Raw genomic sequence first — 21097 nt, 5'->3', positions numbered from 1 at the left:
TGAATAGTGAGGTAGAAGTTGATTCTGTTTGCTCAGCACCAGTGAGAGGCCTGGCACATGACTGAAATGACAGAAGAAAAATGAAATGGGATGTAAGCTGATGGAATGGCGAGTCGTTTGTGCCAGATGTCAGCCAGAAACAAGCCGTGTGTGTGCGCGCATCTGTAGGTGCCGCTCTAGTCTGGAACGTCTGCGTACAGTTTTATGGTTTATAAGGCTGTCTTTATATCCTTTGTCTGGTTTTATTTTGTAACAACCCTGTGGAGTTGATATTAATATTTTCCCTGCTCCACAGCAGAGGAGGCCGAGGCTCCACTGGGGCAAGTCGAGCCCCAAAGGCTGTGAGCTGATAAATGGCAGAACCAGGTCTTGGACCTAAGGCTGCTGAGCCTGGTTCCAAAATGGATACACGGGTCGGTCTCCTAGAGTTTGGTACCTGCATTATTGGGCTTCCTCGGTGGCTCAGACAGTAAAGAATCTGCCTGAAATGTAGGAGATGAAGGTTCGATCTCTGGGTCAGGAAGATCCCCTGGAGAAGAGAATGGCAACCCACTCCAGTATTCTTTCTGGGAAAATCCCGTGGACGGAGGAGGCTGGCGAGCTCCAGTGTGTGGGATCAGAAAGAGTCAGACACGACAGCATGCATGCGCCACGCACCTGCGTTACTGGGGGAGTGGGAGGCTAGTCATCTGCATTTACTCCATGAGTGTAAGGTTTGAAGCGCCCTGGAAGCCAGGGAAGGCAGAAGACAGTTCTGTTTCCATGCGCAGCACTCCTCCCTCGTTACTCATTGGGTTGAGTGACGTCATCTGGCTTTTGAGGAGCTGGAGGCCCAGAGAGGTTGGAAGGCTCACAAGGGCACACAGCCTGAAAGTGGCCTGAATGTAAGAGTCAAATCCAGATCCCATAGACGCTTTCTACTCTCTGTGCTACGGGGTTGCTATCATACAACCACATGTAAATATAAAATGTGAAAAGGAAGGAGCAGTATGGAAAGTGGTGATTTAGTAAATAAATGAACCAGCGAGGTCAACCAGCACCCAGCACTGAATCACTTTACAGATGTGGAAGCTGCAAGGAGCCCAGGGTCTAACTGGCCATGCGCTCTGCCAGGCCTTTGACCTTCAGCCCAAGTTCTGCCTCTTGCCCACCAGCTTATCTGAGTTTTCTGCGAGTCTTTGAGCCAACAGATAGGAATGCTCTTGAGCTGATCTCCGTCCTCTATTGCCAGCTTCATAGTTGGAAGAGAACTTTAAATTCCAGACTGTGGCAACCCCTCCCTACCGAGTGAGACTGCAATCTCGGGCTCATTTCAGAAATTCCATATTTCTCAACGGTGAGTCTGTTAGTCCACCAGTTATTTTTAGGTGGGAACTTTATATTTTCTTTTTCATACCACTTTGGCTTCCCTGCCTAACAGGAGTTATGTCTTCTCTCTAGCAATAACGTTGGAGCTACCTTATTTTTAGCTTGGTTCATTTTTCTTCCTATAATTTCTCTTTTCTCCGAATTTATTACACACTCAAATAGGCTTTCTTTCTGGCTCCGCCCCCCAACTCCAATTCTCATTCACTGGGTCCTAAGACTTAATCCAAAGGCAAGTGCTAAGCCTTATTTTGTTCCAGGAAAAAGGAAGAAGAGTCTCCAGCAAGCCTAGAATATCCCGTGTCACATGGGTGCTGCTTGTCGCTTTATTGAGAGTCTCTTCACCGGTCACTCACCCTGTGTGCCCTTGGTAGGAAATACTTTGGCCTCTGCACTCCACCCCACCCCACCTCTGCAGGGAGAACCTCCTGACCAGAGTGGCCTGGGGGACTGCCAGACTGTAGAGGGCCTGGCATGTGAGCACGTGACTGTGCGTGTGTGTGCACATGTATGTGTGTGCATGGATGTTTGTACATGTAAGTGCACACACACACGGTGCTCCGCAGCCCTGTTTCCATCTCTGGCACCTGTAGCATTTGATTCTGCCCATGGGCACCCCGCAGGTAACACTTGCAGTAGGACCCGTGGTTGATATGATACGCTGTCATCATTTAGTTCATGCGCCCCTGCGTGCAGTGGCGAGGCAGCAGTGAGAATGCATCTAACCCTTGAGGAAACGGCCCCCCTGGGCTGACTAGCCCAGCCTCCTGGCACAGGATTAGGTGAGGCGGGGCAGACCTGAGGCTCGGCTAGCTCTCAGCCTCCTCAGAAGGCTTCGATGGCTCCCCGTTGCCTCTCCACTGAAGTGTGGTCCTCTTAGCCTGGTGGTACCTAAGCAGGCAACACATAACTACCCAGAGAAGACTGTATTTTAGGTTGTGAGCTTCTTTCGGACGAGGACCAGGCTTGACTGATCAGCATTTCTCCAGAAACCAGTGACACAGGGGGCTCTGTAAGGGAGAGCGAGCAAGGGAAAGGATGAACCAGTGAAGCAGGTTGTTGTGTCCAGACCTTCACCCTCGCCCACTTGCCGTGTGGGTTTCTGGTGCCAGGATCTCACTCCACTTCCCGAAGCATCTTTCCTGTGTTGGAGGAGCCGGAATCCTGTGTCACTTCTCTGGATAAGAACTTGTCAGGCTGCTTGTAATCCCTTCTGATGCCTTTGGCAAGGAGCCATCTTTCAGAAGGCACCCTCTTTTTGCAGCTGGGCGTCGAGGTCTAGACCTGCTTCCCTGCATATCTGTTCCCCATAAAAGGGCAGCCTGCTTGCTATCACACATCCCAAGTTGATTTTGGTCCACTGCTTGCTGAGCAGTGTTGGTTGAAGGGAATTATCACCTTGACTCATCACTTGGAAGAAAGGATAACAAGCACCTAAGAGGGTGGGGGCCGTTTGCAGTGAAACCACGGGACCCAAATAGTGATCAGGCCAGCCCTTGTAGCTGTGTTTTAGGAAAGCTGTCATTGTTTGTGGTTGCCGAGACTGTAACTACAGTTCTTTAATGTGTCTTTAAACATGGAGTGCCTCCCCAGATGACCGGGGCATAGCTGGGAGCCGTGTTATAATTAAAATGTACATCTTCATGTTAGAAACCAAAACATGATCGCCTCCACACTCTTATTTCCTAAACTTCAAATGTGTAAACATGACGCGAAATGGTAATTGTTTAAAAACAGTTACAGAAGCAGAAGCTGTTGATTGGAAGCCTGTTCCACAGGAATGTTAAGTAGGAGATGAAGGAATTCTAAAGACGTGGTGCTTCCCAGAAACAGCAGGGAGCGAGGAGGACAGCGTGCATGGACTCTGATGAAGGCACATCTGATAAGTCCCAGTCCCGCCCCGACCTCACTTACCTGTCCTTCCTGCTTCAGTCTCAGTTTCCCCATCTGTCCTGCAATTACTGTAAAGCTGCTGGCACCAGGCGGGGTTTAAAGTAGACCCACAGCAAGTGCGGTCTTGAACCATAATAAAGTGCCATGTTTGCAAAACGTGAAATTTCGTTTAAAAGGATTTTCTTAACTATTCCATTAAGAAACCATGTGCTCTGGTAGGAAAAACATATAGACATATAGAAAATAAAAAATGAAGTGTCTCTTCAGAGACAAGAATTGTCATTAATAATTTGTTTTGTATTCCTTTAGCCCTTTTCCCACCAGCTTCCAAAAATACACATCTCTATATAGTACCAGCAATTCTTTTCCTACACAAATGCTATCCTACTAGACATCATTTTGCATCACACATCTTGTCCAAGGTCATTAGTCTGAACCTTTCAGGCTGGTTAGAACCTTTTGACTGGTTCTCTAATGTGACTGTAACACAGTGTATTCAGTTGTTCCCCTATTTATATCCTTTTAACTCCTGTCAAGCTTTTTATTCTTACATTCTGCAGCATGCAGCCATGTGCATTTATTTCTGCTTGTGGGTTTGGGTATTTGTGTAGAATTGATTTTCAGAAGTGGAACTTGAGGCCTAAGGGTATTTAATTTTTGTTAGATTTTACCTCTGGAAAGGTCATCTCCAGTTTATACTCCCTCCAACAGTCTATGAGTGTAGTTCTCTTCCTAAGGTAAACAGATGTTTTAAAAATATTTTTCACTGTGCTAAATTCTGAATTTGCAAAAGACTGCACGTTGTTCTTTCCACCAGTATTTACAGAGGGTCTGTAGAACCTCGTTCTGTGTTAGGACCCACAGAGGATGTGTCGGGATGGGTTGGACTTGAACTCAGCCCTCAGAAGCTGGAACGGGAGTGAGGGCCGAGTGTGCGGATGACTAGAAGTGTGGTAGGGTCTCAGGGCCCCTGGGCTGACGGAGCCTCCCCACTAACATTGCGGGCGTGTGGGAGTGATGAGCACCCTCCTAGCTCCTTGAAGGGAAGAGCTAGTGACAGTAAGGGGTCTCTGACACGCAGTGAGGGTTCGATACGTGGGGTCCCAACGCAAACAGAAGGTAGGACTTGGGGCCTGGGGACTCCCAGAGGGCAGCTGGTTGGGAAAGGCCACCAACAGTGAGAAGGCCGTCCGGCTCAGCATCACTCGGCCTCTGTTCTTGCGTTCCAGGTACTGATAGCAGCTTTCACACAGTATGGTGTCTCTCCAGGACACCTTTTTAGGGCCCCAAGAGGGGCTGTTCTTACGTTTCCCGGTATGAGAGCATTCATTATCCAGATGTTTCCTTCCAAAAATTCTTGAGATGGCCGTATGGATGGCGTCATCTGTGATAGCTCTCGACAGGAAAGAGCCGCTTGAAGGCAGTCCTCACCAGCGGTAGCTTTCGGGTTCCTAAGTCTGGTGTGGAGCACCTCACACACACCTTCCCCGGCCCCGCTCCCCTTTCAGACAAAACAAAAACACTTCATCGGGGCGTTTTGTGCCATGAAGTACAAGATGAAATTGTAAAGTCGGAAAGACGAGTAGAGTAGGAATCATGTAGATTTCTCACTCTGACTTTGGCAAATCACTTTGATTCTGGGTTTCCTGTTTGCCCTGTTAAATGCGGATGCTGGCTCTGAGCATTCAAATCTGTCTATAGTCAGAAAATCATAAGAGCCAAATCGCACAAAGGGCTTTGTGGATCAGAACGTTCTATATGGAATGAGGGAATCTTGCTGTTGGTCTTTTTTGTGAAGTTCGGGTCACTCCTGGACCAAGTGGGGATCTCTGCTGAGATCCCCAGTCTCGTGATGGCTTTGCTGCTGTGAGGCCTCCTGAGGGTGGAATCTCGTGGCGCTTCATGTTCCTTCTAGGAAGCTGCTGCTTGGCTGAAGCCCTCGTCCTTCAGGGTCAGGAAAAGTGCAGGCCCCTCTGCATTGTGATGAGGACCTGGCTCTCTGTTTTGACACACGGTCTTTGCAGGATCTGTTTGATAAAAGGAGCAGACAAGCAGCCCGTACTAGGACCACAAATAGACATTTGAGGAAGGACTCTTCATCGAGGTGTAAGTTAGGGTTCTCCAGAGAAGCAGACCGACAAGAGAGATTTATTACAAGGAACTGGTTAGTGTGATTATCGAGGCTGGGAAGTCCCAAAGTGAGTGAGCAAGCCGAAGACCCCATAGCACCAATGGTTTAGTTCCAGTCGAAGTTGGAAGGTCTGAGAAGCAGGAGAGCTGATGGTGTAGTTCCTGGGTCTCAAAAGCCAACAGACTCGAGACCCAGGCAGAACCAGTATTTCAGTATGAGTCTGAATGCAGAAAAAAGTTGATGTCCCAGTACAAATGCTGTCAGGCAGGAAGAATTCTCTTTATCATTGGAGGGTTTTTGTTTGTTTGTTTTTTTCCCCTGTTTGGATCATTAACTGATTGGACAAGGCCCACCATGTTAGGGAGAGCAGTCTGCTTTACTTAGAGATTTAAATGTTAATCTCATTCAAAAAGACCTTCCCCGAAATACCCAGAATAATGTTTGACCAGGTATCTGGGTACCCTGTGTCCCACTCAAGTTGACACATAAAATTAATCACAGGCAGGAGAACACAGCTCTGTGTTGGAGTAGAGCTTCTCACTGCAGAGGATTCTAAGTGCGTATTGGGCTTGAATTTGGGAGGGGCTTGCTGGAAGGTGGTCAGGATGCCGAGGCCAGGGAACCTGCCCACGGTAGGATGGGTGCTCCTGTGTATGTCCCCTCCTCCTTCACGTGCTGGAGCCCACAGCAGTGTAGCAAGAAGCCTGTGTGAACATCCAGTCTTCATAGAATCAGACTGAGGACTCTGGAGCCAAAAAGAGTCTGCTTTACTGGCTTCTGCCTCGCCTGCAAGAAAACTTAGACCCCAGTGGATGAGGCAGCAGGCCAGTGAGCGGAGGGCCGGGCTGGTCCCAGGCCGGCAGCCTCATCATCACCATCCAGAAGGCTGAGGTTGTCTACAAGTCCCCAGGGACATTAGTTCCTCTCTTGAAGCAGTTCCAAAAGCAAGGAAGGCTGGGGCAGAGAGCATGCCAGATCTCAGCAAGTTGCTTCCGGCCAGACAGCTGTGCTGGGCATGGGGCACAACGCCAGCAACACCCCCCAGCATGAGCCATGACCAGCCCCGGGACTGCCGCCTCCACCAGATGGGTACGGGTGGGGTTTGACCAATTTGGGCTGCAAACCTGACACGTGGCAAGGGGGGGTGTTAGATACAGATGGAGTGAAGGGTCATGCCTGGTAGGGGGCCCTGGCTCTGCCCTGGGAGGCTGGCACCCTGCATCCAGTTTGTAACCACTTGCTTAGATCCAGCCAGCCTGGGACCAGTTGCATGCATTGGCCAACCCTCTAAAGATCTAGAATGTGCTTAAATACCTCCTCAGTGACCAGCCCTCTTCCTCCTGATATCCCCCTTTGCTTTCCTAACAATTCCTATAGGGACCTGTATGTTGACCAGTCAGATAAAATCCAGGATGACTTGAGTTACTCTGACTAAAGAGCAAAGTGGTAACCAGAGGGAGGAAGTAACTTGCCCGGCATCACTTAGCACGGTGAAGCCAGGAGCAAGTTAGCTGGAGCTAGGACTCGCTTCTTCCAGCGCTTTCTTTCTTCCCCTGCAGACCCAAACATGTTTGTGCTATTTTGTATCTGGTGGAGGGGAGGGAGTACCAACTAGTGTTGGAAAGCTGGCATAGACAGCTGCATGGTGAAAAGCATGAGCTTTGGAGCCAGGCTGTCTCCATCACTGGCTTGCTGTGTGACCAAGTTTAAAGCGGTAACACCAACATCACCCCTGGACAGAATTGTTGAGTATTAAATGAGAACCTGGAGGCACTGCCCTTAGCACAGACCCTGGTACATCACACATACTCAGCACTCTTAAAGTATATTACCGAGAGTTGAGTCTCCCAGACCTTGGCTGAACCACACAGCCTATCTGAGTTGCAGATTTCACATCAGTGAGGTAGGGAAGGGGCTTGGGCGTGGTCATGGCTCCTCCAAGGCTCACTCTGGGAGGCTGCCTGAGAAAGGGTAATTGATGGTGCTCCGTGAGGGGTGTAGCCCAGCTGGTCTGGCAGGAAAGCCTGTCCCCCGTGGCTTTATCTCATTAGATGTGGCCCAAGGCCTCTCTGGAAGCTGAGACCACTCCATGCCCAGCAGACTGGAAGATCACACCAGAGGGGCTGGCAAGCCCTCTCTGTAAGTACAGTCCATCAGTACTCAGAAGACACATGGCTGGATCACGTCTGGCTAACGTCCGAGGCCCTTGGCAGTCCCCAGAGGCCCAGCCTCTGTCCACAGCACAGGGGTCAGCGGACGCCCACCCCCTCAAGGTTGGCCTGAAGGTGCTTGTGCCACCCCGACCTCTGCCTGTTAGCCCAGTGGAAATGCTGGCTTCTCCCCTTTGGGGATCTGTTCACTGGAGTGTGTTTTTCCTTCTGGAGCCCTGGGCATCCTCCACTTTTTGAACGGGTAGAGCCCTAATTGTTTGGAGGGTCAGACCTTCAGGTCATCAGCAGCTGATCACTACGCCCTGGTGTTTCCTGCCAGCTTCTATAAAGGCTTTTTTTTTCCCCCTGAAAGCGCAAACCTGATGAAGGCTGCTGGCCACATTTTCCAGTTTCCTACCCTCCTCCTGGCATTAGGGGCCCTCCATAACCCAGCCCCGGTTTCCTTTTCTAGCCACGCCCCACATCCTTTCCGCGGGAGCCCTGGGCTCAAGACAGTTCACAGACTCTGATTCTGCCTCACAATCTCTCCATCTCTGCTCCATCCATGACTTGGCCTATGTTCAACCTGCACCCCTTGCCCTTTATCCTGGGGCCCTGTCTTCGCCCGTCCGAATCTTTCTCCTTTCCTTGAGCACATTCTTCCCTGAGGGGCTTCCCCAGTGGTTCAGTGGTAAAGAATCCACCGGCAACGTAGGAGCCCTAGGAGATGCAGGTTCGATCCCTGGGTTGGGAAGATCCCCGAGGGGGAGGGCATGGCAACGCACTCCAGTATTCTTGCCTGGAGAATCCTGTGGACAGAGGAGCCTGGTGGGCTGTAGTCCATGGGGTCACAAAGAGTCAGACACGACTGAGGACTCAGGCACGCATTCTACGCTGGGCTCCCCATTCGCTGCCTGTGATGCCAGGGAGGTCTCTTGGCTTCTGTGGCCCTTGAGGGGCCTCTTTGCACTAGGACTTGAGCTCCTCTTAAGTGCCACCTCGTCCCTAAGGATTCTTGAAATCCCTGGGACCGCCTTGGCTTTCTGCCTCCGAGGACTGCCAGCGTCTGCACCGCTTTGGAACTGGGCTGGCCCCTGTGGAGGCCCCGAGGCCGCCAGCCGCCCATGTCTCTTGTCTCATGGCGATGAGGGAGGACGCGCAGCCAGCACCCAGGACTGAGTCTGGCACGAGCGGGCCTTCTGTAACTCCTCATGGCTTTTCACCCAGTGCTTATGGGTGCTGGCGTCCCGCTTCTCCTGCTGAACCCTGGGCTCTTTGGGGTCGAGGGGCCTTGTCTCATGCCACGTGAGTGCTCAGCATTGGCCTGGGGTCCCCCTTGGCACCCAGTGAGGACTCGGTGATGGGTCTGAGGAAGAAAAGCAGACAGGCCCCCTGCTTGCCTATGAATGTGGATCTTCCGCCGACATGGAGGCAAGAGAGCTGGCTCCGGAGGAGGCTGCTGCTCCATATGGGCCCTCCTTCATGTACTGAGTTGAGCCCGGAGCAGCCGGACCCCGGAGTGGCCAGTTCACCTCAGTGAGTCTCCACAGGGGATGGCGATGCAGCTCAGAGAGGTCTCTGCACGCGAAGGCAGTCACCGGAAGAGCGCAGAGTGACGGGCAGGGCTGAGGGCCTGCCGTAATTGCGGGCAGCTCCCGAGAGCCCTGCAGAGCGGCCCGCGTGGCCTTTTAAATTGTGAGCAGAGCACAATCGGTGTCAGCAGGTGTGCGAGCCTGTCTCCCTGCGGGGACCCCAGAACGGGGCCCTTCGGGGGAGACCCCATCCGTGCACAGAGGACGGGGGAAGGGAGCAGGCCCCGCTCCCTGACTCAGACCAGGGCTTGCCCCTCGAGCCTGGGCTGAGCGTCCAGGAGCGGGCAGTGACAGGTCCACCTGCTCCCGCTGCTGTGACCACTGTCCTTTTCCCACACCTCCGCCCACAGAGCTCGCCCTTGTTCTGGGGTTTTCTGTGCACGCCTGCAAAGGAGGCGGTCAGGGAACACCGATCAGTCAGTCGCCTGGCTTTTCGACAGCTCCGGAAACCAGACCGGTGGGGAGGGTCGGGCCTCCGCCTGGGCTGAGCCGGCTTTGCGTCCAGGACCCGGCTCCCAGCTGCCCGGCCCTTGCTGCCGGGGGGCGTCCACCCCGAGGACCCCTGCTCCCCATGCTGTCACTTCAGCCGCCAGGGGACCCCTGAACTCAGGCCCAGCCCTGAAGCCCCCGGTTAGGAGGAGGGTCTTTCTCCAGCAGATGTTTTAACAGTTTCGAGGAGGAGAGCATCCCGTGCCTTCCCTTTGATGTGCTGCCTGGGTCTTCGCTGGGTTTGGGCTGTGTGTCTAATTGGGAACAGCCGCCCGCCCCTCCTGGGAACGCCTCACTCAGGCTGCGGTGCTGGGTGTGACTTTTAACACCTCAGACCTGACCGAAGTAGCTGCCCCTTCCTCCAGAAGATGACAACCAAGACAGTCTGATAAAGGAGGTGTGAGGAAGCCTCTGGGAAAGGCAGGAAGCAGAGCCTGGTCTAGGAATTAGAGGACCTGGAGCTTCATGCCTTCCCCAGGCCTCAGGTTCCCCATCTATAAACGATCGTCATTAGAGAAGGAGAAATAGCGTATGACATGCCTTATATGGGGAATCTAAAAAGGAGTGATACAAAAAGAGCTTATTTACGAAACAGAAGCAGACTCACAGGCTTGGAGAATGAACTTGTGTTGCCGGTAAGGGAAGGATGGGAGGAAGGGATAGTTAGGGAGTGTGGAATGGACGTTTGCACACTGCTATATTTAAAATGGATAACCAACAAGGACCTCCTGTGCAGCGCAGGGAACTCTGCCCAATGTTAGGTGGCAGCCTGAGTCGGTGAGGAGTTTGGGTGTGAAAGAATACATCCACATGTATGGCCAAGTCCCTTAGCTGGCCACCTGAAACTGCCAGAACATTGTCAGTTGGCTGTCCTCCAATGTAAAATAAAAAGGTGTTAAATGTAGTCACTAGACTCCTGGGCTGTGTGTTTTGTCTTCTGTGCAAGAGTGGATCTGAGAGCAAAGCTCCCACGTGGAAACGGGAGATTGCCAAAGCAGCAGCTGAAATCAGAAGCTGTGGATCCAGAAAGGGCAGGTTCATAGATGGGCGATGAAACCCTTCCATTTCCAACGCAGGGTTGCCTGTTAGGGTTTGTAAGCAGGACTTCTGTGGCTCTGGGGGATGAAGGCTGATCTCAGAGAAGGAGGGCTCTCGGCATGGTATTCCAGAGATGCCCCGGTAGTGGTAACTGAAGTGAAATCCACATTCCTGGAGTGCCTTCTGTGGGCCAGGCACTGTCCTAGACACTGACGGTGCATGGATTCGTTTAATCCTTGTAACATCCTGGATACCACTGCCCGCCTCAGAGATGAGGAAACTGGGGCAACTTGCTCTGGGTCCCCCACTGGGGTCAGACCTTGAGCCCCAGCAGTCTGGGGGGATCGTGGTTTCAGCCAGCACACGGTGCTGTCCATTACCTGGAGCCTGGACTTTGTCCCCCAGCTGGCTGGTGTGGGGCAGCCCTGGGCAGTGGCAGTTGCGCTGTCCTGATTATACAGCCCTGGCCATGGAGGCCTGAGGGCCGGCATGCTCACCCCTGGCTGAGTAGAGGTTTCTTGGGCTGAGAGATGATGGTGAGGCCTGGGAATGGAGGCCTCCTTGGCCACATATTTCTGTTGAGCTCTGCCACCCTATGATTTGGGATCTGGTGTGGATTCTCAGACAAACCAGCTGGCAGAATTAGAGGTGAGGGGCCTGCAGGCCAGCATCTGTCATTTCCAGCTCAGCTTCTGCACGTCTGTGCCGGCCTCTCCCCGCCCATCTCCGCCCTGCCCAGAGGTTCTAGGGCACCTGTCCTCAGACAGTTCTGGGGGTGCCATCCTGCAGCGTTGAAGGCCACCCAGAACCACCTCCACCTGCCTCAGCTTCCCCTCCGCCTGAGCCCCCGGACGGCCCGCCTTCCCCACGCTCACCTCGTGGTTCCAGCCGCTGTGCCCCTGCTTCTGTCCTTCCTTCATCAAACGCCCATTTTCCCTGCCACACCACGATGCATGCCCTCGTGTCTGAATTCGTTAAGGCCATCCCACATTTCCCCCAACTAAGTTGTAGGATCACATCTGCCCCCTGTTGAGCACCCTAAGCTGCCTCTGTCTGTGCTGGGGGCTCTGACCCTCTGTCCCTGAGGAGCAAGTCCTGAAGACCAGGACTGTGTCTGCTTCATCTCGATCTGCTCTCGAGCTGGGCATTCAGTAGATGCCTGCCTGGATGTGAGGACAGGAGGATACCCGAGCTCCTGGAGAAGGCTGGGTACACCAGCGATGTGCGCTGATTTTTTAGACTGTTTCCGAAAGGGGAAGTCAAGTCCTGCCCTTTTGTTTCTGTTCCCAAAAGGAAGGTCAAGAGATGAATTTTTTTTTTCCTTCTAGTCTTTTTCTTTAGATGTGTGTCTGCTTGCTTTCAAAATCCAGATTTGAGGCTGTGCGTAATACAAAGAAATGTATATAATGAGGCTGCTATAATAGATATAAAGATACACATATTAGAAGGAAGGGCAGGTGAACCCGAATCTATCTATATCTAAGCTAATCGAGCCATTGCGGTTAAGCATCAGAATTAACTCTGAGCTTCCCAACAGACAAAGGAAATAAAATAAAAACACACAAACAAAAAACTGTGGGGGGGAGGCACGGAACTGGTGAGCACCGGAGCAAAGTGTAACTTGTTGCCCGTGGACTTGGGGAACTCAAAGCTCTCAGAGCCAGTGAGGAGGCCCCTGGTTTGCCCCGATCTCTGTCCTGGGCTCCTCACTCAGATGAACCCCCGGCCCTCCTTGCCTCTCAGGGCTACAGTCCTGAGAGGCACACCAGCCTCACCCTCTGGACTCTGTGCCCTTGGTGAATGCTCAGAGCGCCTTCCTCAACAGTCTCTGATTCTAAAAGAAAGTGCTTTTTTTTTTGCGCTTCCTCCATATGTAGCTCCACTTGAAAACCTTTCTGCTCCAGAGGTCAACAGAAATCCCTGCCTTGTCATTTTAATGTTTCTGCTCCCTGCCTAAGAGGCATAAAATCACAGCCTGCCACCCAATATTAAAGGTCATTTTTCATGAGTTTATAGATGGTGATGTCCAGATAACTCGTGACTTAACACATATGGTTACAGCTCCCTATTAGATCAGCCTCTGGATTGTCACAGATCAGTCAGAGTAATAAGGAGGATGGACCTGTTCATTAGGCAGGGGACAGTGATGGGCTGGCATGGTGCAACAGCACTTGACTTGCTGGGACTCTTGGAAAGAGGAGAGGAGATGTTTCCTAAGTAGGAGCAGAGATGCTCCCTAAATGGGTGTTTTCTTAGGCAAAAGCAGCTGCTTCCAAAACACACGGCTCCTATAAACCCAACCTGCTTAAAGTCGCGTTTACTTTCATGTGAGATTCTCTTAATTACATTTTTTCTTTACTAGCATCCTTATTCATTATTTAAAACTTTCAAAAATTATTATGCAATAATTCCTCCCTCTATACACAGTAACTGTTTACCTTCCCGTATCAGATTTTACACCCTTTATTCATGTGTATCGGTTCTTACAACATAGCTGTCATCAGAGTTTAGATATTATGGGCAAAATGTGTGATGACAGTATCCAGCAATTCCTAAACAAGGAGTAGAATTCATTTGGGGCTTTGTTCACCTTGCCCAGGACTTGTTTAGAAAGCCCATGAGATAGGGTCTGCTCAACACATAAACAGTCTTGTATTTCACTTTTTAACTTAGCATAATTTCATGCACGCTTTTCCATGTAGCTACATAATCTTCAGATTTATCATTTTAATGGCTGCTTAATATTCCATCCAGTTAGCGTGCCATAATTTACTTAACTGCTCCCTATTGTTGGAGCCTTAATGAAAATTTGAATTCACCATGTAATACCGGGGGAAGCTCGTTTTAATGATTACCGTTCTAACATCCTCTGCCCTGACTGCATGCCATTACTAACCCAGCTTTGGTAAGGCACAGATGCTTTCAGAACAATAAATCCTGTCTGAGAGGTGTATGCATGAGTCCCTCTGATTTAATAGCTAATCTGTTCCCTGCACATGTTTTCCTTTTAGGCTGGTGTTTATGTAGAATATCCATCTCTTCTGAATATTGTGTAATACTAGACTATATTCATTTTTCATGTTGTTCCAGGTACCTTAACCCTGCGGCCAGAGACTTTCATAAATTAATTGGAATTTGGGGTAAAGAGGAGTTTCTGCCTGTCATTTGTTCATTTATCCCACCCATGTTCATGAGTATCTGTTTGCAGGTGCACTCTAAGACAGAAAATGAGCAAGGATGTTCATGATCCATGTTACTGGCGGCCCACAGAGCATCCGTGAGTTGCTCTGAGGCCCAGGATTAAATGGTGAATTTTCATGCGAAGTGCTTTGGATACTGTAGAGCACATATTCCTGGTTGTTGATCCTCCTTGTGAAAGAGGATAAAGTGAAAGGTGGTTTTCCTGGGTCAGTGACTGTCAGCTGCGTTCCCGGTGTCCCAAGCCCTTGGAATTCTCCAAAGACAGGAGGCGAAACTGCAGTCTTTAGAATCAGGATGGCAGTGATGCAGATGATGACAACCCCACAAAACACTGCTCCAATAGCTTGATAGATTTCCTAATTTACAGAGTTGTCTCCAGTACGTTCCAGTTGGTTTTTGCCTGAAAGTGGCCTAGTCCTGCCTCTTATAACTCTTCTCCTCTTATGTACTAAGTTGCTCAGTCATGTCCTACTCTTTGTGACCCCATAGACCATAGCCCTCCCGGCTCCTCTGTCCATGGGATTCTCCCAGCAAGAATACTGCAGTAGGTTGCCATTCCCTTCTCCAGGGCATCTTCCCGGCCCAGGGACAAACCTGGGTCTCATACGTTTCCAGTATTGGCAGGCGCATTCTTTACCTTTAGCGCCACCTGGGAAACCTCTTCCCTCCCTTACTCCCCCATAAAAATGAAAGCATCATCCTCAAAACTAATAAATCATCCCACTTTACTCAGGGGACCCAATAAAGCCACGTGTTGCCAAAGTATGGGACATGTCAGAGGAGACGTGATTTTAGGTGGCCACATAGTGAGGTTTTCACTTTTCAATTTTTTCTTTCTAAAGAGAGAAAGTTACTCTTATTTGCCAAAGAAGGTATCCTGGTTTGCTGCTTGCACCCCCCGTCAGCTCTCCAGGGCTTGCTGTCCACCTTTTCAGCAGAGAGAAAGCGAGTCTGGGGCTTTGGGAGAAGTACCTACCTAGCTGGTTTTGTTCTTATTCGTTCTTTTTTTGTTTATCATCTGTTTTTTGGTAAAAGGTAATGGTTTATGGGGTGGTGACTAAAAGTTTCCTTTTCAAGTGGATTTATTTATTCTAAAAAATGAGGCAGCATCAATAAAAATGGTATTAAAACCCAGGTGGTACTAGAAAATGGCAAAATCATGAAGTTGGGATGTAACTCAGTGAATTTTGGGAGATACCACCATTGTTGATGTTGTTCAGTTGCTCAATCATGTCCAACTCTTTGCCACCCCATGGACTGCAGCACGCCAGGCTTCTCTGTCCTTCACCATCTCCCAGAGCTTGCTCAAAGTTAGGTCCATTGAGTCAGTGATGCCATCCAACCATCTCGTCTTCTATCGCCCCCTTCTTCTCCTGCCTTCAATCTTTCCCATCATCAGGGTCTTTTCCAGTGAGTCAGCTCTTCACATCAGGTGGCCAAAGTATTGGAGCTTCAGCCTCAACATCAGTCCTTCCAGTGGATATTCAGGACTGATTTCCTTTAGGCTTGAGTGGTTTGATCTCCTTGCAGTCCAGGGGACTCTCAAGAGTCTTCTCCAACACCGCAGTTCAAAAGCATCAATTTCTCAGTGCTCAGCTTTCTTTATGAGCATGAAAAGGCCAAAGGATGTGACACTGAAAGATAGCACCACAGTGCTGTTTAATTTAAAACGCTGAAGGTCACTGCCCAGCATCAGTTAGTTTCTGTTGTATCAGATGCTATGCATAGGGTGGAGTTTTTGTTGGCCCTGTGAGCTAGTGTTGGATCATGAAGCCTAGTCTAAAGAATGCTCTTCCTTGGAAGGGCTGACTTTATCTGTGTTTTGTCAACTGCTCTTCAAGACGTGTGACTCCCATGAGTTCCTATTGTATCTCTGTGGTGCTGGAATTCTGATTTGGAGAATGCCTCATAACTCCATTTGGACAGCTCACTCTCAAGACCCTCACCCCTTCTGTGTCAAGCCCCACCTCCCCTCTTCCCACCCCCTTGGACCTGGTGCTCCAGCAGAAGCAGGCAGTAAATAGACATTTGCATGCCTGTTAAGTCACTTTAGTCGTGTCTGACTCACAGACTGTAGCCCATCAGGCTTCTCTGTCATGGGATTCTTCAGGCAGAAATGCTGGAGTGAGTTGCCATGCCCTGCTCCGGGGCATCTCCCTGACCCAGGGATTGAACCGCCATCTCTCATAGTCTCCTGCATTGGCAGACGGGTTCTTTACCGCTAGCGCCACCTGGGAAGCCCCAGACAGACATATAATGGACTACTATTCAGCCTTAAGAAGGAACGGACTGCTGACACATGCTCCGTGTCACTGTGCTAGGTGAAATAAGACTGCCCAAGAAGACCCAATATCCCCAGCCAAGTACCTTACATGGCTCCACTGGATGAGGTGCCTGGGTCGTCAGATTCACAGAGGCAGAAAGGGGAATGGTGGTTGCCCGGGGCTGGCGGAGGGGAAATGGAGGGGGTGGTGGGGGACAGTTTCAGTTTAGGATGATGAGAAGGTTCTGGAGATGGGTGGTGGTGAGAGCTGCATGCCTGTGTGAACATACTTCATGTCACTGACTTGCACGCTTAGGAATGGTTAAATGGCAAGTGTTTTATTTATTTGTCTATACATATATCTTACGAGTAAAACAAGAAAGTGGGCGGTGAGCACCTTTTCTCCAGCTGGACCGCCTTGGCTTGCCCTGGTCCTACCACAGGGAATCCAGTCCCTCATCCCGTTCCTCCACCTGTCACAGCTGACAGTTCAAATGTCATCTCTCCTCCTGCCTCATCCCTCACGGGCCCTGTAGGAGCCCCCTTCCTGAAAAGAGTATTCTGCTGATTTAGGTGCCCACTGTCCCCCTTCTGGAGGCGACCCCTCCTGTCCCCCTGCACACAGCGGGTGTCTGTGATCAAAGCCAGAAAAATGCCCCCTTTTTTGATGAGGAAAAGCCCGATTGTGGCATCCTGGTGCTTGTCCTTCAGCCGCCGCCGTCCTCCCAGGAATGAGCAGTCGCTGAAAGGATCGTGCCCTGTGTGGGGCCTCGTTTCGGAGGGCGGCCGCTGCTCAGCCCACACTGGAGCCGGGCCCTGGCGTCCTCTCCAGAAGATTAAGAGCGTTCCTTCCTTATTCAGAAGTGAAACTGGACCTCTGCTCTCCAGTGGCTTGGCTGTGTCCAGCGTGTTAGGAGACAGGCAGGCCCCGAGGGAGGTAGAAATTCAGGGAAAGAGTCACTCGGGCTTTGCAGGGGAGAAGTCGGTGGCCCGGGTTCTCTGGAGGTGGTTCTGGCTTCTTCGGGCTGTAAAATGAATACGTGAGCTGTGTGGAAACTTGAGGGGCGTTTGACCCAGTCTCCTCATCTTACCCCCGGTGGTTCAGCTGGTAAAGAATCGGGCTGCAATGTAGGAGACCCTGGTTCGATTCCTAGGTCGGGAAAGTCCCCTAGAGAAGGAAACTGCTACCCACTCCAGGATTCTGGCCTGGAAAATCCCAGGGACTGTATAGTCCATGGTGTTGCAAAGAGTCAGACGTGACAGAGTGACTTTCACTTTCATTTTCCTCATCTTATAGATGGGGACAGACAAGTCCAGAGACCAGGGAGCTGCCCTAGTGGGAAGACCACCTCCCCCGCATCTGTAAGCGGGAAGCTGGGGGTTGCGGAGAGCTCTGCGTGTCCTGGGCTGGTGTTGGAACACACCCAGGACATCACGCTTGTGTCTGGACTCTGCCCTTGAAGATAGCGGATGGTGACAGGGAGTGTTCTGGTTCTGTTGTTTGGTCCAGAACCTGAGATCTTTGTGAGGAAGCCTTGAACCATGAGAGCAGAAACACCGCTCTCGAGGGGAGGGCAGCAGTTAAATGCAGCGAGGGGTCTGTTCTGTGCAGTCCGCATCTCCCTGGCTGGGGTGTCACCCGGCAGGTCCCAGGTGAGGAGGCGTGTGCTGGGCATGCTTTACATCTCTGCTCCCTTCCTTTCCGACTGCAGAGTTCCAGAGGCAGGAGAGCGTTCGGTCGCAGCACAAAGGCGTCCAGTTGTACGACACCCCTTATGAGCCCGAGGGCCAGAGCGTGGACTCGGACCCGGAGAGCACGGTCAGCCCCCGGCTCCGGGAGAGCAAGCTGCCCCAGGACGACGACAGGCCCGCCGACGAGTACGACCAGCCGTGGGAGTGGAACCGGGTCACTCTCCCAGCTCTGGCAGGTAAGGAGCCAGCGGCCCCACTCAGCGGCGGCTGCTCACCGCATGGCCCTCACCTGTGCAGAAGGTCCCTGTCTGCTCAGGTAAGCCACAGGGCTTCTGGTGCGGCTGGGCCCTTCACAGATGAAGAAGATCCTGGAGGCAAGGGAGGCCAGGCCTAGACAGCCCAGATGCTCTCACTGTCTGACTCCGTCTTGGTCCTGTTGGTAATGCTCTAGTTCACTGAAGCCAAGAGTTTGGAAGGAAATTTTAGAAACTGGGAGAAAACCAGTCTGCAGAGTGACTCCTGCTGGGCCTCGTGGATCCCACTGACTCCATCCTGTCGTTCAGCGGCGACGGCCTGCCTGCATCCAGGGCCACCGCATTTCCTGTCCCAGCTTCATTCAGCACAAGCCCGTTCACAGAGCCAGGCTGTGGGCAGAGGCTGACCTCGCCCCTGGCCCGGAGCCCCTTGAACGACTCAGGTGCCTCTCTGCTCCCACAGCCTTCTGAAAAGCACTATGCCATACGTGTCTCCCGTCTTAAGATGTGTTCACACCCTTTGATCCTAATCTCAGTCCTTAGGATCCAAACTTATGATCAGAAGCTCAGAAAAAGGCATGATGATCATGAGAGATGGGGAACGATCTAGATATCCGGCATCGGGCATTGATTAAATGGAATATTGAGCGGCCACTACAAAGTGACGTTGACTAAGAGTTTATAGCAGCCTTGGGAAATGCTTGTGTTTAATGTTAAGCGGGGAAAGTCAGATGCAAAAAAATTTCTATGCTTCTAAGAGTTTTGGCATATGAACAGAGAAACATGGAGTGACTGGCTCTTATCACAATGAAGGTCATAAAGGAAGAGTTTTTATTTTTAACATTGATTTTGTTTAGAATCTCCCATTTTCAAGCGCACCCAGACGCTTCCTCCCTTCCCGGGGCTCAGCAGTGAGGCCTGCGCTCTCTGCTTGTCTCGATTCCCTCAGCTGAGGTTCTGACTTCTCCGACACGTGTTGCTCGGTTCCCTGGATGCAGCGCTCTGCAGTCTCTGCCTTCTGCTAAGTGCCATTCCCAGCTGCGTCCTATCTGGAGAAGTCCTGCGCTTCCCCTGCCATCACTGTGAGCCCTCCCGGCACATCCACACGTCCCACGGGCTTCCCTGCTGCCTCTCTGGGCCTGCAGAGCCTCCCGCTCGTGACCCTGGTGGGGCCGTTCTTTCACCATATAGAGTCAGCGCTGTAGGCGCCGGGCGCGTCTGCCAGGCGGTGAGTGCCGGCCCAGAGCCGGGGCTGAGTAATTGGGTAACTGAAAGGTCCTTGGTCAGCTCAGGTCGCTCCAGCGCATTTCGCAGCCTGCTCCACCCTCGGCACAGTGAAAGCCAAGGACTGTCCCCTGGCATGGTTGATCCTGGGTGTGGGAGAAGCTAGAATGGGACTGATGCTGTTCCAGAGGTGGCTCTTTGCAAATGCCAGTTTGATTAAAGGGCCGAACGTTTCATGTGACAACTGTTCTAGACACCAAGAGGCCGTGGCAAGAGATGACACTGCAGGCAGGTGGGGCGTCTCACCCTCTCCTGGGCTGACCACCTTGCAGGTCACGTTACCTTTGATGTTCTGGTCTAGGCTGGTGCTTTACTGCTCAGAATGTGGTCCCTGGACCAGCAACATCACATCACCTGGGAGCTGGTGAGAAATGCAGAGTCTCAGGCCCCAGACCAGACCTGCAGAAAGTGAAAGTGCTGGTCGTTCAGTCAGCTCTGACGCTGCAGCCTCGTGGACTGTAGCCTGCCAGGCTCCTCTGTTCATGGGGTTCTCCGGGAAAGAATACTGCAGTGGGTAGCCATTCACTTCTCCAGGGGGCCTTCCCAACCCAGGGACGAAACCTGGGTCTCCTGCATCGGAGGCACATTCTTTACCATCTGAGCCACCAGGGGAGCCCCCAGACCTGCAGAGTCAATAAGTTTTAAAAGACCCCCAGGGGGTTCTCAGGCTTGTTAAAATGAAAAGCACTTATCCCGCGACATCTTCCCTTCAGAAGGCTCTCAGCCCAGAACTCGCCCAATTCTGCCCAAAGCTGGTTTAGAACTACTATACATTTCGCAAAGGATCACAAGGTCTCAGGTAGAACTGGTCCCCACAAAAGTTTCTGAGCCACCGGTCTCCATTCTGGATTTGGTTTTCTGTTGCTGAGTTGCTATCATATGTGTCATTGTAGGTCAACTTCTTAGGCGGCTGATAGGAGGCAGACGCAGAATCCTGTCCCCACCTGTGTCTCATCAAGTCACTTACCTCATTAACTGTGTGTCCTGCTCTGGAGTGGATACGCATTGTGGGTGTGTGCTAAGGCACTCAATCGTATCTTTGTGATCCTATGGACCGTAGCCCACCAGGCTCCTCTGTCCATGGGATTCTCTAGGCAAGAATACTGGAGTGGGTTGCCATGCCCTGTTCCAGGGGATCTTCCCGACCCAGGGATCGAACCCGGGCTTCCTGCATTGCAGGTGGATTCTTTACTGCTGAGCCCCCCGGGGACGCCCTGGATACTTATGGTACTTTCCCCAAGAAGCTTTTGGCTCCGTTCTGATTTCTGGGGCATAGAAGGAAGTTGTTTCCCTTGACTGGAGGGATGCCGTGAGCACCAGTCTTGAGTCTGACCAAATCCCCTCCCCACATCTGACCAGAAATTGTCAGGTGAGGAGCACCCTCCCGTTTCCTAACCCAAAGTGCAGGTGGAGTGAGGTGGATGCAGCACCTCTCAAGTAACCAGCACGAATGGAAACAGCTCGATTGGGTTGCTGAAGTGCTGCCAGAGTCCCGTTTGTAAACCAGGAAGGGTGTCTGCTCAGAAACAAAGGGGAATGTTCCCACCTCCTGCCTGAGTGAGTGGTGGCAGCACGTGCCTTAGCACGTCATTGGTGGTGTCAGGGAGCAACGCGGCGCTGAGCTGGGCGGCGTCCTCCTTTCCAGGACACCTGTTTGAGGGGCCCCGCCCAGTTCTCTGGGCCCGTAGGTGCTGTGATGGGCCCCGTGAGCCTGGGGACAGGATCTGCAGCCGGGCTAAAAATCC

The 21097-nt window shown here is 51.7% G+C and overlaps 1 protein-coding gene across 1 annotated transcript in view; it reads left to right on the top strand.

Moving 5' to 3' along the window:
• SHB (SH2 domain containing adaptor protein B) overlaps positions 1-21097 on the top strand; it is a 135797-nt gene that overhangs the window by 68451 nt on the left and 46249 nt on the right. Inside the window, exon 3 of the mRNA XM_065908160.1 lies at positions 17835-18050. Coding sequence (XP_065764232.1) covers positions 17835-18050 — 216 coding nt within the window. The remainder of the gene's footprint in view (positions 1-17834; positions 18051-21097) is intronic.

This window comes from Muntiacus reevesi, chromosome 17, assembly GCF_963930625.1.
Source record: "Muntiacus reevesi chromosome 17, mMunRee1.1, whole genome shotgun sequence".
Lineage (NCBI taxonomy): Eukaryota > Metazoa > Chordata > Mammalia > Artiodactyla > Cervidae > Muntiacus > Muntiacus reevesi.
This window is presented reverse-complemented; position numbering and strand designations above follow the sequence as displayed.